The 17,091-nt window shown below is 44.4% G+C and overlaps 1 protein-coding gene across 2 annotated transcripts in view; it reads right to left on the reverse strand.

Moving 5' to 3' along the window:
- The window catches only part of Plekhg1 (pleckstrin homology and RhoGEF domain containing G1), a 74,920-nt gene extending 59,164 nt beyond the window's left edge, over positions 1-15,756 (reverse strand). For both annotated transcript variants that reach the window (XM_051206010.1, XM_051206009.1), the window contains exon 1: positions 15,245-15,756. In XM_051206010.1, the coding sequence (XP_051061967.1) occupies positions 15,245-15,652 (408 nt within the window). In that variant the 5' untranslated portion in view covers positions 15,653-15,756. The remainder of the gene's footprint in view (positions 1-15,244) is intronic.
- Positions 15,757-17,091: the final 1,335 nt, after the last annotated feature.

Here is a 17,091-nt window from a genome sequence, read left to right on the forward strand (position 1 = left end):
GCCAGTCCCATGCACCCATCCAACTCTTCACTGCTGGAAGTTTGTACACGCTCACTCCTGGGAGTATGATTTTTTCATACCAGGAGTATGACTTTTAATATCCATCATAGCTGCTTTCCACTCCCGGCATTTAACATCCGGCTCTACTGTGTCTTCTGACCTGCACCTGAATCGGTTCCCTCCCTTCTCATGAGCGTCTGCTCTCAGTTCAAGGACATACAGCCACCCTGGTCGCCACGGCCTGCAGTTTCTGCAGTTTCGGTACTGGGCTCACTTTCAAGTCTCAAAAACAAAACAAACGAAAAGACAAAGGCAGAAACTAAACCAGTTCCACGATGAGAGCTTGAAAACTGTGTTTTGAGGGTGAAGGGTTAAGCATTCTTCTTGAAAGAAAATCCAGAGATACCCAGAAGGCCCAAACAACACTACTTTTGACCAGCACAGCCCTCATCAGAAGATGTTGCCATACTGAAGTGGACAGGTACACACGGGGTCTCAGGACCAGCATGAGAAAGATTCTGTCACTGTGTATTACAGTTGTATGTGCCAGGGTCGCACACAGGAGCATGTAGATGCTGCAAACATCTCCGAGTAACACGGGCCACGCACACGCATTCTCGTATATTCCTTCCTGGAGCTCCAATCCCCTCCATGAGCTCTGCACCTCACCTTGCTTCACTAGCCAGAAGAATGACTAAGCCAAAATACTCCCAGGTCATAAATCCAATAATGACCTCTAGCCTATACCCAGAAATGAATTCTAGGAATTTTGAAATAAAGAAACCAAGTAACGGTCCTTTCAAACAGAGATGACTTTCCCCACATATATTTTACCAATTACCGTCTGCTCCACTTAAATTAGACAGTGGTGAATCATATCAGTTACTTGATAAATTAAAACACTTTCCCAGCTAGCCTACACAGCCTGCAACAGCAACATAGCTAAATCTCCTAGCGAGTGTTCTCAGGGTCCATCCGATGGAGAAGAAATAGCTTGAGCTCTTCTTGCTGAATCTCTTGGAACTCTGACAAAATAAGGTTTCAGTTGGTCACCAAGGTAGGGGCTACCTGGAAAGAATTACCTAGAAAGACAGAAAAGGGGGAAGGGGAAAGCTTTCCATTTTCCAAGTCACACAGATGGGCGACAGGGCTCCAGATGCTGTGCCTTCCCGACCATTGCCTACCATGATGCTTGGTAGCAGCTCCAATACCACTGTTGACGCTGGGGGGCAGAGGAGACATGGAGCAGGGCTTAGTATACATTTTCAGTGTGCAAATAGATTTTGTTTGCATTTGAACCCAAAGTAGCTCTGATCTTTCCTACCTTGCAGCATTTTTGAAGAGGAAACTGAGCCAGAAGGCCATACTGGAGCTACTGCCACTAGCCAGTGCGTGTGTGTAGAGACCTGGTACCAGACACCTAGTGTAGGGCTGTGGTAAGTCAGCCATGGAAGGCTTGGCTTTGTATGGTTACCACCAAAGAGCTAAAGCAACGAGTCTTGAAAAGAGGTCAGTAGCCAGCATTCTCCAGGGCTCAGAAGAAGATGACTGGCGGGCAGATATGTTAGCATCATATTGTGCCTGGAACCCACCTGGAGCGAGACTTTCCCTGATGAACCCTGCCTCTGGCCCCAAGTGCCACCGCACACGGTCTACTTTCATTCAGATCACAAAACTAGAGCTGGGACTATAGCTCTGTGGGAGAGCATTAGCCCGGCACCCACAAGGTCCTGGGTTCAATCCTCAGCGGTACAAGCAAACAACACATCGCTGTTATAATCTCTCAGAATATCACCTATGACAACCTTGTGCTGTGAGCATATCCACGCTCCCACCTCACTATCTCTTCGTCTCGACCATCCTGTCTCTTTAAGTTCCGAGTAACAAGATGGCCTGTAGGCGAGTATGTGGTTTTCTTTCTTCTTCTTCTTCTTTTAAATTAATGATTGATGTGGGAAGGCCCAGCCCACTATGAGCCATACCACCACTGGACAGCTATCCCTGGGAGCTACAAAGAAAGGTGAAGTCCGTAAGCTCTCCATTGCACTTCCTGCTTCCTGCTTTCGTCCCTGCCCTGACTTTTTAGTTGTTTTTGTTTCTGGCATTTCTCATAGCAATAGGAGGAAGCAAACTAAAACACCTGGCTAAATCCATCCTTCGGGATTCTTCTATGGTCCTTCTTTCCCCGAGTCTGTGCGAGTTGGGTGCCCTCCTGGGTGGGTGGTTATTTTAATAATTCCAGAATATCCCTCACATGAGCTAGCAGGCGTCTCTGGAGCTCTGGCTCTCACACAGAAAGATGAGAACAGTGTTGGGAACTGGGCGCCCACTTATCTAAGGAGGGACAGAGTGAGTCTGCCATGTGAGCATCTGCTGCCAGGGTAAAGAGCCAGAAAGGCAAGGGTTAAAAGAGGCCCTGCCACTCTCTGTCAGAATTTCAGCCCAGCTCTGCTTTCCTCCTGTGCGCCTTCCTTGGTCACTGGGGGGTGGGGGGACAGGACGGGGGACACTGGACGGGGACACGACACCGCCTCTGGGAGATGACAGAGGCTCTCAGCCCTGCCTCTCCTTTTTAACGTTTCCTCACACAGGCTGAACTCCTGCCTCCACACAAGAAAAGAAATGCTTTTCCAATCAAAAGTAGATTAACTCCACTCTTTGCCACACCATTGTCCAGGCCTGGAACAGACCCCAGGGGGAGTGATTTATCCCCTGCTTTGTGCAAACTGGAACAAAGGGGGCCCTCTGCTTGGCAACTCTGTTTATTGTGGGTTACCTTCACAGAGCTCCTCTCCTCTCCTCCCACTTAACAGATTGCTGGTAGCCTGAGTGCAGACAAAGGCAAGGCCTGCACCCAAACATAAGAGACACTTTCCTTGTTGACACAGAAAGAGAATTTTTTTTTTAACCTCTGAGCAAGCTTCATTAATTCTCTGATTAAAATACAAGTAGTTTTACTTTCACAATAAATGGCTGTTTGGAATTAGTTCCACGAAGGTTAATATTAATGCAAGGACTTTGTAGGTAACGGGCTCCAATCCCACACCAACCCCTGTGATGTAGAAGGCTTAGTCTACAATAACAGGACACTGTTTGTCTGTGTTAATTAAAAATAACGAAAGGAAATATTTTAAAGTATAAAGAATGGCCTCTCTCAACATGCACGTACACACACACACACACAGACACACACACACACACACACACACCTGCAGGCAGCTTATGGAAAACTTAGTTTGCATCCATTCTCCATTCCTTTGTGATCTCTTTCTGAATGGGTTTCTTTATAGATTAGTTTGATAAAGCAAACAGCCTCCCCAACAAGCTCTGGCCTTTGTTTCTTATTAGTGATGCCTGCAGCATCTCACTGGGCATCTGTCACTACCAGCGCCCTCTGTCCTTTCCTCATAGGGATGTTTTCCCTTTCTATAGGATGCCATTTCACAGTTAGTGCTGGACAAGTGCAGGTCCTACCTCTAGACAGAGAACTATAGGCAATGAAAGATTGCCGACAGAGAATTGGTCTTGCCTAACAGTGATGAGTCACGTGACTGCTTGTCCAAATACAAAGCTATCAGACCTGAAACCATATATGCATGAATGCAAAAATGGGCTCAGCAGGTTGCACTTACATATCTGTCTGTCTGTCTGTCTGCATACATGTATGCATACTCTGGGATTAGAGGAGGATGTTGGGTGACTCCCTCTACCACTCTTACTGTCATTACCCATCACTGTTCTGGAAGCTTGCTATTTCAGCTATGGGGGCTGGCTACAGAGCCCTTGGAATCTGCCTGTCTCCATTTCCCAGTGTGAGGGTTACAGGCACATACAATTATGCCTGGCTTTTCTTTTCTTTTTATTTCCTCTTCCTTCCTTCCTTTCTTCTCCCCCTCCTTACCCCTTCCTCCCTTCCAATGTGGGTTCCGCTAATTCTGGTTCCCATGCTAGCAGAGCAGCCGCTCATACCCATGGAGCCATCTCAGCCTCTGGAGTTACTGTTTATCTGGTCCAGAGTTTCTGCCTGGGATGGTAACAAAGTTCCAGAAATGGAGACTAGCAATGGTGACACAATGTTGTAAGTGCATTTACTGATGGGATTGGGGCACAGACATTCAGTTGTGTCTACTTTAGTACTATTCTAGTTCCAGGGGATCTGACACACAGATTTGACCTCTTTGGGCACCAGGCACATATGCATGTGGTACACACACACACACACACACACACACACACAACACTCCTACACACACACACAACACTCCTACACACACACACACACAAAACACTCATACACACACAAAACACTCATACACACATACACACACACAAAACATACACACACGCACATGTGTGCACACATACACAAAATACTCATATACACACAAAACAGTCATATACACACACACACAAAAAACACTCATATACACACACATACACACAACACTCATACATACACACACATACACACATGCACACACGTGCACACACACACAAAATACTCATACACACATACACACGCACATGTGCGTGCACACACACACACAACACTCAAACATACAAGATAAAATAGGTAACTCTTACCTCTTATATGAGCTTTAATTCACTAATCAAATTCATCAGTGTGACTGAGATGATTTTGTACCCATTCCAGAGAGTCTTACTTTAGACTTTTGAGGAAGATTTTTTTCCCCTGGCTTATTGGTGCTGGCACACCCACCTCGCCTTACCCCTCTCCTCACCGTAGGCTATGAAACCAAGTAATTAAGCTTATTTTAGACATTCAGGGTAAATAGGCTCTCAGTGACAGCCTGGGCCTCTTGCGTAAAGACACAGGGTTTACTGTCTAGTGTTTGAAATATCTATTTTGGCAGCTCAAAAGACACATTTGTGTCTGGGCTGCATTCTTGAGAGCTGAGGCTGGTAGGGATGTGATTGCCAGTCTTCTGTAGATGGGGGCTTTCTGAATTAGACTCATTTACACAGAAAGAAGCTGACATCAGACTGGCCATTTGTTTCTGGACACACAGCTGATTGTCACATGAGCCTGGAGTCCAGACTAGGAGCTTTGTCCTTTAAATGGACGCCAGTTCAACTTCAGCCCAAATCAAAATCCTGAAGGGATAAATTCATTCCACTACAAAAACCTATCATTTGGTACGTGAGAAATGAATTCCAATTACTTGTAGGTGTGTAAGGTATACTCAAAAGTGCAGTGGATTATATGTATCTTGCAATTAAATGATACTTTTGCTTTATTTTTAATTAAGTGTGTGTGTGTGTGTTTGTGTGTGTGTGTGTATGTGTGTGTGTGTTTGTGTGTGTGTAGCCACATCCATGTGAATCTAGGTTCTCTGGGAGGGCTAGAAGTGAGAACTGGATCTGCTGGAGGTGTAGTTACAGGCAGGGGTAAGTTGCCTGATGTGGGTGTTAGGATCCAGACGAGTCCTCTGGGAGGGCAGTATGTGCTCTTAACCACTGAGCCACCTCTCATCTAAAGGACAGATTGAAGGGTCAGTGACAAGGCTCCGGGTGGAAGAGCACTGCTGCCCAGCCCGATGGCCTGGGTTTGTCTGATCCCTGGGACCCAAATAGTGAGAGGAGAGAGCTGCCTCCTGCAAGTTGTCTTATGACCTCTCTCTCTCTCTGTGTCTCTGTCTCTCTCTCTCTCTCACACACACACACAAAGTTAAGATAATTTTCTTTTTTTAAAGTTCTTTTTCGAACAGGGTTTCTCTGTGTCCTTGGCTGTCCCAGAACTCACTCTGTAGACCAGGCTGATCCTCCTGCCTCTGCCTCCCAAGTGCTGAGATTAAAGGCGTGCGCCACCTTGACCCAGCCAAGATAATTTTCTTAACTAAAATTCTGATATAGATATACAGGCCCGCCAATATTATGACACGTTAAACTCTACCAGAAGTGACTGGCTTTGTACAAGAGCCAACTACGTGAATAATCATTTGTTGAGAATAGTGACCCTCCCTAAAATGTTTACTGTTTTCTTAGCATTATGTGAGCATTGTACAGGAAGGGTTCCATCCGCTTAGTATCATTTTCTTCAGGTGAAGGAAAACAAACGAACAAATAACAACAACAAAAACAAACCTTCAAAATCCTTGGGAACCTGAGGGTTTCCTCAGGAAATGGCAAAGTTTCAGGCTCAGTCTGGCAGCTCTAAAAGGCCACACTTCCGCCATTTTGCTACGTTGCAAGAGGATGAGAAGATGCTCTACGTTGCCTTTAAAGTTACTGCTTGCTTTATAAGGAGAACAACAGCAAAAATCTCTGGAGGAGCAGGGGTCTCTGCGTTGAACGGTTGTTGGGACATGAGGAGCACTGAGAATTCCCCTCAGCTCCACAGATGCAACCCCACCAGCTGGCTGCAGTGCAGGGCTGGCCAGGAACTGCGACGTTCCCATGGCCGTCTCCCAGCAGCCTCTACTCTAGAAAATCCCTGCTTAGCTTTTGGTTGCTCCTCCAAACCAGATTTCTCAAGTGATAGCTTTTAATAGCTCAAATAATAGCCCCTTTGAAGGTGTTTACAGGGCTTACTATCCCAGGTCCCAATCTGCCTGATGACCGTTAATTGTCTGTTTCTTGCGGGGGTCATTATGATGTTTGATTAATTCCTAGTTTTGAAGTAGGAATTTTCTCTAAGTGGGAGAATACAAAGTCAGCTTTGAACATGCTGGCTGGATGGCTGGAATACGGGCACCCGTACACATCCTATCAGTAGCCTTCTTGTTCATATTTTGTTTTAAATAGGATTTGGCAGGCAGCTCCCTCCTCAGAACAGAGGTGTGTAAAACAGGCCGCTAGAGGACCAACTGGTTTGCCAATGACCACACATGGACAAACCCAGGGAGACCTGTTCTTGCAGGAAAGGGAAAGGTGACGTTTGACCTCAGAAGTGATTTGGACTAGCGTTACTGAGGAAAGGGTAGGTTGTTGATTGCTTTTGCCTCACTCGGAGATGGAAGTGATCCTAATTGTTGTGGTTCCTCTATCTTACTCTCTGGATTTGCTCACTCAAGATAGACAAAGCCACAGACACTTTCTTTCCCACACACCTATGCTCTGTGTTTTCCTTGTTAATGCCTGGGGCATAGGGAACCGAGCAAGGAAAGTAGATTACTCTTAGGAAGCTTTATTCATGAGTTTTCATGAGGACTCAGCTTAGCCACTATCTGTGAGACAGTTAGTAAACCGCTTCTGATGTGTTTTCTTCCAGTTATTTCTAAGTGGCTCTGCCCTGCCACACCTCCCGACCATGGTGGACTGATACCTCTGAACACCGTGAGCCAAAATAAGCAAGTTCTCCCTTTAACCTGTCCTTAGGTATTTGGGTCACACCCAAAAGCAAAGACGTTGTTTGTGTTTCTATTTCAGCACTATAAAAAAACAGTTTTAGAAGTTCTATTTAAGGTGCTGAGTAGAATGACGTCATTGGCTTTACATGGCACAGTAGTCTTTGTGGAGAGGGGGAGAACTGAAAACCAGGAGAACAGTTAATACTGAAGTATGTCGCTGACCGGCTGTAAACAGGCAAAGCTGCTCATGGTCTGTGCTACGGAGTAAGGGTGCTTGGTCATTTGGTCTATAGGCCTTTCTCATGATCTGGGTAAATTCTCTTCCACAATTCATTTTATTGGGTGCAGGTAACACATTTTATTTGGCAGACACATCTGGCCATAGGAAATATCTCCCAAATGCAGGTTGGTTTGCGCAGAGCATAATTTCCTAAAAATCACAGTAAGCAATGATATCCCAATGAATAAGCGAGTCATGTCTGATAGAACCCTTGCTTAGAGAATGCAAATTTGTTTTCATGTTAAAGAACAATTAGACTCCAATGTAAAACTTCAAGTTTCCCTTTGTTCATGCAGCTTTTGTCCAGGTCTAGAAGGCAGGTAGGAACACGGAGTATGAACACATACCTTGTCTACCCACCAGCTTCCTTCGTCTTAGTCTTTACTCTCCACCCACATAAGGCCTTCTCCTCTGTCATGGCTCATGAGTGGCGACTGCCCATCCCTGCCAGGTCTCTGTCCTCAGAGCCTTCCGTAGAGTTTTCTCTCGTTCTTTCCCTCGGGTTTCTGATCTCTTCTTCTTTCCCTTCCTTCCTGTTATTCTCTTTCTTTTCACATACAAGGTTGGGAGCTTCCACAGTCAACTCCAGTGTCTCCCTCAAGGTCAGAAATCATATTTGTGACAGCATGTGTTTGTCAATTATTTATCTAGGTATATGTATCTGTATATATATAATAACTATGTATCTGTATAAACTATGTATATATAGTAACTATGTATGAACTAGTTATGTGTACCATAACTAGCTATACACATCGTAACTATGTATAAACACCACCACCAGCTTTGTTACCTCCCTTTTTGTAAATGTTCTACTGATGGAGTTTTTAAGTACTGACTGAGTTTGGTACCCCGTTTTCCCATAAGTCCTTCTCCCATGAGAGACTTTGCATGGGGAATGATCTTTAGGGGGAATGATCATCATCCTATTATAGCAGAACTGTTAGGCATTTTGAAGCCCCCCCAGCTTTCCCCCTGTATCACCTGCATTTCCTTTTGTTGGGCTTTAGATACCTGTTACAGGTGTTAAAAAAATTCCCTGTCTATAATCTATGTGCAGAACATGCATTCTTATAACCAGAGGAGAACAAGGAAGATGGCTCTATGAATCGAATCTTCTCCTTGGACTCCAGCACCCTGGATAGCCTTAGACTGATCTCAACTACTCATCTGATCCCCAAGTTTCAAGAAACATCAGGGCTGTCAGAAACTCAAGAGCAAGTTGTCCACCATCTGAAATTTAGTCATTCTTAGTGAAATTCTAGAACATTATTATGTCCATAATTATTATGCATGTTGGTAATTCCTATGTGACAGTCACAAAATCCTTTACGAATTTGAAAATCATACCCTGGTAAAGGGTAACAACAAAAGAGGACTATTTCCTGAAACACTCACTACTATAAATATACACATTGACTGGTTTTCTGTGGAATGCATCCATGATAATGTGGATTTGGCTAGCATACAGCTTCTCCTTGCACTAGATCAATTTTACGACCTGTTTTCTCATTGTTTACTGTTTATTCAAGTACTCATCAAAGTGTCTTTAGAATTGTCTTTAAAAGAAAGGTAGGGCAATATAAAAGAAAGATTCTAATTTCTTAAGCACCGAAGCGATGTGCCAAGGACCTTCAAACTCCCACATGCAATTTTGGTGGCGGACACTTTAGTCTCTTCTGACCCTTGGTTCCTTTCTACCCATAAGGTTTCCAGGGCACAATCAAGGTAGACAGCCTGCGCCTTTAAGCCAAGCAGCCCTCTCTCTTTTTTTAGCTTGAAGTATTAACAATGGTGCTGAATTCCAAAGAACCTCAATGTCAGTTGAATGGATGGGATGGGTAGGAAAGCAAAGGTGTGTGTGCTTACCTAGGGGTAATGGGAGAAAGTGTAAAGAAAAAGAGTAATAAGAAGATACATTGGTTTGAATCTTATCTGAGTCCTAGAGGAAGACCTCATTTATATATTTTATGAGGACTCACATATATAACATATACATATACACACACATATATATAAATATATTCAATCCCTGATGTATGATAAACAGTTCAGTTGCTGCTATGGTCATTTTTAGTGATTTCATTGTTACAAAGACACCGTTTCAGCGATTTAGAAGCAGCAGTGGGTCTATAGCTGTTGGTTCTATTTAGTTGAGACAATAATAACCTCAGCACATAAGCATTACTGATATTTGTCCTATTTTCTTCTTTATTATTTTGGGGGGGGTGGGGTGGGGGACATAATGGTATAGGTTTGCCAGTGAGACTGTTACATATAAAAAACCCGGAGAACACCAGTTGCTGATAAAAATATTCCCTATCGCCTTCGGGGACATGTCTAGAATACATGTCCTTGCCTCCCTTAGAGTCTGGTGAGAGCATATGACAAGGTCCTCCTCCCCACACTAGCTGGCTGTGACACCCACAGTTACTCTGTTTCCAGGGGTGTTTAGGTATATGAGCGAGGCAGGGTGGGGATAAGGGGCCAGACAGTAGAGTAGACGGCAATAACAATAACGAAACAGGACAAGAACACATTAAAGCCAATCCTATGTGTAGTACATTCTTTGAAAACCACTTCTGAAAATAAAACCTTTGGCACAAGCCAGAGATAACCAAATTTGCTTCCACAGGATCATAAGTCTCCAATAACTTTAAGAAAGACCCCATGCCCTCATTAAGACAAAATGAAAACGGGCATACACACAAAAGTGCGCAGACACCACATTAAGCAACATTGATGAAATTATGCCAACTAGTACAGTGCAAATTCTTTATTAAATCCACCCACAGAATAGGTTTCCATTGAAGAAACACCTCTGCCAGGTCCTACAGTCTAGGAAGGAGCACATTTTCCCCTCGGTATTAAAAATCTACTTCACAGGACCTGTCAGATCTACATGACCCCAACTGGATGGCATTCCCCTACATATTGTATTGTGGTGGGGGGTTGGGAGGGGAGGGTGTTTAGAGTGCATGGGAGAGGGTAGAGAGGGCAGAAGGGAGGGAAGGAGGGAGGGAGGGCTTGGGGGGAGGGAGGGAGTGAGGGAGAGGGAACTGGGATCGACATGTAAAATAATAATAATAATAATAATAATAAAACGCTTTGACTCCAAAATTTAAGTTGAAGAACAAGTTACTGGGGAAAAGTATTTCTATTTTTGTTTCCACAGAAAATGAAAAGATGTGGATTCCTTCCAGACTAATGTGGTTTGATCACACCAGACCGCCTGAAACAGAGTACAAGCTGATCCTACATTCCAAACAGCTGGACAGGACAGCCCTGCAGACTACAGCTAGGATATCTGAATCTTCTTCGAATCCCCCAAGACAGCGCCCCTTACCAGCAGGAAGTAGTTTGGAAAGAACGACGCCCAAATTCCCAAATATTGTGTATAAATGTTTGTTTTCATTTAATTGGACTTTGTTATATAAAATTAAATAAAAAATACTCTATATGCATAAAAAAAAATCTCCCATCTAAACGAGTCCCATTAAAAACTGTCAGCAAGATAAATGCTGTTAAGTTAGAGGGAGAGTTAGACACCGAGGACCCAAGCGAAGAAGATGGCAATGAAATCTGTGATGACAACCCTTCTGGTCAGCCTTCTAGCGTGGCGCATAGCCTTTCTCCTTTGGTAGCTGTGCAGGGCGTCTGACTGATCCAGAGCATCCCCACACAGCCATTTGATTGGTAGAGACACACTGTCATTTCCACAGCAAACAAGTCTGTCTTCCCCAAGATCACTAGGAAGCTGAGGCTTGTTAGAAACTGTCTCCAATTTCTACAACACACTGCTGTCCCCAAGGGCAGGGAGTCCCAGAACAAAGGCCCACTCAGATTCCATTGGTCCCAGTCACAGATGCCTTGAAAGACCCAGAGCACAGCATCTGGACGGAACTTGCCACCAGAGCCGTCCAGGCCTGGTCTTCACATTCTTCTCTCATTCTGTATGAACTACAGAGATGTGCCTTTGTCCTTCTGACAAATGTGACACCCTAAGGTACGGTACCAGGCAGAACAGCTTCCCTGCCAGTGAGGTGTGGAAATCACTCTTCACTATTTATCTCTCCTGACACTATCCACTCAATAAACAAATGTACTATGAGCAGAGGTTGACACTTGAGCCCTTGATTAAAGGCGTGCGCCACCCAAGGAAGATATTCTTGAGCCTTGACTGTTTAAAGATCCCCGCATCATTTATGTTTACTGTGGCATTATTCACAGCAGCCAAGATATGAAACCGGTCTACAGTCCCATCAACAGATGAAAGGAAATGCATCGTAAACACACAAGAAGAATAAAATGATGTCACCTGCAGGAAAATGGATTCAACTGGAAGTCGTCATGCTAAGTGAGATAGCCAGATCCAGATAGATAAATATTATGTTTTCTTTTATATGCAGTATCAATCTCTCTCCCCCCCCTCCCTATCCTCCACTCTCACATACATGGGCACACACACATGTGAAACCAGAAGAGGGATTATTGGGGGGGGGGAGAAATGAGGAAAAGGGGAGATAATGGGGAACAAATATGACCAAAGATGATGATTATACAAGAATAAAAATATCATGATGAAACCCATTAGTTTATATGTTAAATAGCATATTTCATAAGTAGGCCTGCTATAAATAGACCACTAGGTAGGTCCTGGGGATCGAACTCAGGTTGTTGGACCCATCTCACTGACACTTACAAACAATATTTCAAGGCTTTGACTATTGAAATTTTTGGTCATTAAGGCTATAATACTCACTTCTTAGCTTTTATTTAAAAAAACATACTTTATAGATAAAGGTACTTGAAAAGCATTTTAAGTGTCTGGTATGTGCCGGGGGAAAAGGTTCATGTTATACTTATATTACCCACCCCCCCATGAAGTATACATGTCTTTTTACATGCTCGGAGACGACCTAATTTGTTACCTCAGAGTTGAAAGATGCCATTTGTAGTAGGAACGTGACTTCCAATTACACAGCATTCCATCACATTCTGAACTATTTTAAAATTCACTAAAAGGGCAAAAGGCTGTGAGCTCTATCTGAGGTCCAAGCTCATAGGGCTATTGAAAGCTCCCATACAGATCATTTGCAAAGATGAAAAGAATCCTACCTTGCTCGGTCAGTCAAAAACCCACTAAACATGAAAGAGACCCTCTGGCTATGGACTCCCATCTCACCATGAAGGGTGTGGTTGGCGATTTTACTTTCAATTTGTTTTCATGTTTATTGCCTCATCTAATTGGTGAACAATGAAACACAGGGACCAAACATAAAGAAAGGAAGGGCAGTCCCATTGTTCCTTTGTTTGGGGGATGCTGACAGCCAAAATCATATCTGCCCTTTTAAATGTTAAAGATAAAAATGGCTGAGCTGCTTAAAGGAGCAGTGAATGAGACAGTCACCATGGCAGAAGGGACAGGGGCCCAGAGATTGAAGGAGTGAGTAAAAACACCAGGAGAAATAGCAATGCAGATGAGTTGATCAGAACACACAGTCAAATGCTCCAAAAGCTTTAGGGTTCAGGAATGATGCACAAGTCATCGTTATTGAATCCTTATCTGGTAAGAGAAAGAAAAATGTGACCTATGTATTTTGTATTAGTTTAAGACAGCATCTCTGCTCATGCGGCAAAAGGTATTTTCTTTGTCCATATAACTGGCGTGCGGAACCCAACCACCCAGATTACAGGGTTCTCTTCCTAAGAATCGGTTAGCGGGGATAGGTCAAATTGAACTGTGGGCATCTCTTAAATCGGTGTCTGTATCAATGATACCCAGGAAATCTCACTGTCCACTACCCTATTGACAAAACCTCAACTTGAGCCATGGAGGTTCTGTTCATATGGTATGTATAGCTAGAATGTACACCCCTTCCAGTAAAATTCATTCAATTGGGAACGCCACTAATCGACAGTAAAGCAGAGTGAAACAAAAGGGTTAAGTTGGGCAGAGAAAGCCAAGGCTCACTCCTGGCTCACCCTGTGTTCAAAAGCTCACCGACATGTGCGCAGAGAGGGTTAACATGTCCACACAGAGGAAAGGCAGAACAACTTGGACGGCTCAAGTAGTACTGATAGGGTGAAACTTGGATAGGAAAAGCCACCTCTCCCTATCTGGTTTTTCTCATTCATATCTTATTTCTTCTCCTCCAAATTTTACAAGTGGCCGTGACAAAGGAACAGAAAACCAAAAATCTTCATGGAATAACAGCTGAGTAACTCAAGGACTCTCTCTTAATAGACGTTTTGATTTGGTGAAAAAGTTACTAAGAAAATGATAAAAATGAGTACAAACCAATAACAACTTTAATAACATTAGGTTTCCTGAGAGGCTGTAAAACTGTTGGCAATCTCACAAGTATTTCTCCTGAAGCACAAATGACTGTCATGGTTGGAAGTTAGAAAGTGAGACACTTCAGTCCCTTTGGTACCACATACTGTTTTGGTTGACCATCCGTTAGCTTTCTATTTTTACTGGGAGTGATGTCATAGCTGCCTTTACGACACAGTGTCTGGATCCTTCATCGGTGGGACTCAACACATGATCATGCTCTTTAAAGTATTTTCCTGAAGCCATAATCATGCGTGTACTTGGTGGCGAGTATGTTCATCAGCAAATATCCCACGATATTCTGAATCACATTTTCTAAAACGAGCTAGCTCGGTGGCACACACCTGTAAATCCCTGACCTTGGGAAACTGAGGTAGGGGGCTCAGCCCAGGAGCTTAGGGCCAGGGGGAAAAAAAAAATCTAAAACAGGCTTTAGTTACTAGAAAAATGAAGGGTTATGGTTCATCACTAGGCAGCAAGATGAGTAGCTTTGTAATACATAGACTTACCCTAGAAGTATTAATGTTCTTAAGATTGAGTTAATATCTGAGCTCTATGTAATCTTTACCCCTGGAAATATAACTCACAGCCAAATTAATAATTGAGTTTTCAGGGGAGGTGATCTGGCACATAAGCTGAGCTAAGTTCCCACAGAATAATATATACAAATAATTAATATGGTAATCATTTATGTAAATTTATGCAAATCTTGTGCATTCTAAAAGTGAACAGAAAAGAAAATCATGACAAGCCCAAGGATTTTTCTTTCCCCCCCATTTACTGCCTCCACCCACAACAATGACTTTGGGGTCTTTGCCAGTTCTACCACCCAGGCCCCATACTCCAGTATACAGAACTCACAGCCTCTCTGGGGTGGGGGCAGGATGACCGGATCAGTAGTTTCAGAAACTTCTAGACAAACTCACAGAGTTGCGGTTGGAGTCACAACAGTTGATTTCAGAGACATCTAGCATCTACTCACCAAGAAGCTTGGGGACACTTTCTATCCCCATTATCATCTGTTCCACTAGCCGAGCGGCACCCTGAGACCCCTGGTGTGGGATTTAGCAGAACTGTATGATGGTTGAATATGTGCACGGCATCATCACCAATGACCCGACACAGTTGATTTGCTGTGCAACTATTAACTACTCAATTGACAGCACTGGGTTGCTCTTAAGAATTTGTTTTAGCATTCTCCTCTGGCATTATCAAAGACATCACCCCCACCCCAAACAAAGCCCCTCTCTTTCCTCTACGTTTTGCAAGCCCATTTCTCCTGCTTGACAAACTTAAAAGCCTGTAGAGTCTGCTTACCTCCACAATGCTTTTTAGATCTTGCACGTAGGTCCTCTCTGTCTCCAGGATTTCCTGTACCACTCTATCCACATAGAGGAGCTTGGGGCTGCTGTCCGAGTCTGCGGTGGTTTGTGGTGTCCTGTTCGTCTCCACTCTCCATGGGGTCCCGGGCTGCCTCCCGCTGACCCCATCCATGTCCTGTGGCCCGGAAGGGTTGTCCCTGTGCAGCTCGCTGCTGGAAAATGGCCGCGCTGGGACCAGCTCCAGCTTTATGGCCCCGGCTTCTTTATCCTGGTGAAATAAGCCCAAGTGGCTATTTGAAACCAAAGTCATTCTGCTGCCAAAGGAACCATGGCTGTCCCTGGAGGAGGCCGAGGATGAGGTGGAGCCAAAGCTGATGGGTCGGTCACTGTCCGAAAGCTCCATGGTCTTTGGTTCTGGGGACGGGGAAGGGTCAGCTGTGGTCCTGGGATCGGGAACTGGCGTTACAGTTGATGGCACGTCAGGTTGCAGCCGGTGAAGTCCATCTGCTTCCATGGCAGAGAGATAGAGAAGACAAAGGGAAGGTCAGTGAGCACCCTCTGAACAGAAGGAGGAAAGGAGGTCAAACCCCACCGCAGGTGCAGAGCATCCTTATAATGAGAGGCAGCAAGCGAGCTCAGAAAGGCAGGCTGAGACGGAGGAGGATGGGTGCTGCGAGCAGCCTCTGAGGGCTGGAAATGCAGCCTCGGGCTCTGCCCCAGGCCTCCCGACCTTGATTCTGCAACTTAACAGATCTCAGAACCAGCCAGGGTACCCTAAACGGTGAAGCAGGGCATCCATTGGTCTCAATGTGCCTCATATACACAGATGATCCAGATTTACCAACTTAAAGCCTCAGCGGTCAGGACACAAAGAACAGGCAACTTTAATCAACACCACCGATGCTTCTTACGCCGAGAAGGGAGCCTGATCATACAGGGACCAGAAGGGAGCCTGATCATACAGGGACCTGCCAAAGGTTGTTTTAGATTTTAAGTCTTCCGACATAATTCCACCATGGAGGCTGGGTTTAAGGGATACTGACCCATGCGCATTCCACACACACAGCACTGGAAATAGAGCTGCGTGGGCTTTTTTTCTTTTTTTATATATCAGCAGGGCACAAAATCCAAACTGAAATAATAACACCCACATCCTACCTCAAACTTATCTTTCACCCTAACCTGTCCCTAAAGCACAGCAGGCCTACAGGACGGCTCAGCTGGTAAAGACACCACACAAAGCTCAACTACACGACTTTCTTTGAACCCCAGGATCACAAGACAGAGGGAAACAGAGAACTCTGGCCAGCTGGTCCCACATTTCCAGCTGGTCCAGAAGATGCTTCAGCGTGCTTATATGGTCTCTCATTACATCTTTGTTTCTACAATGCCATCCGCCCATCCTCTCTCTCTCACACACACGCAGAAATAAATACGTAAATTTATGTCATAGGAAATTTACCTGCCTAAGACAAGCAGATAAACACGGCTATTGTAGTATCTGTTAAGTCACGGTTATCCAGGAGCTATCGGAGTAACTCCAGCAGTCCACACACCAAGTCATAAAACAACAGTTTAAAATTAGGAACTAAATGATGAGAAAAATTAAGCACAGCTGGGTTGTTAGTATCTATGGGAAAGAACAAGGTGAGGCCGGCTGCCAAGGGAGAGGCGACAATATGAGAGGTAGAAGAAAATTATCTTGGGTTCAAAAAGGCTGGACCTGAACTTAAAATTTGCTCTTATGAGACACACAAGAATCCAAATCCTTTTAGCTGTCAGGGCAGGATCAGTATTTCTCCCCATAATAATGAGATTGTGCCTTATTGACAAGGGATTTGA

The sequence above is a fragment of the Phodopus roborovskii genome, unplaced genomic scaffold (genome assembly GCF_943737965.1).
Source record: "Phodopus roborovskii unplaced genomic scaffold, PHOROB, whole genome shotgun sequence".
Classification (NCBI taxonomy): Eukaryota; Metazoa; Chordata; class Mammalia; order Rodentia; family Cricetidae; genus Phodopus; species Phodopus roborovskii.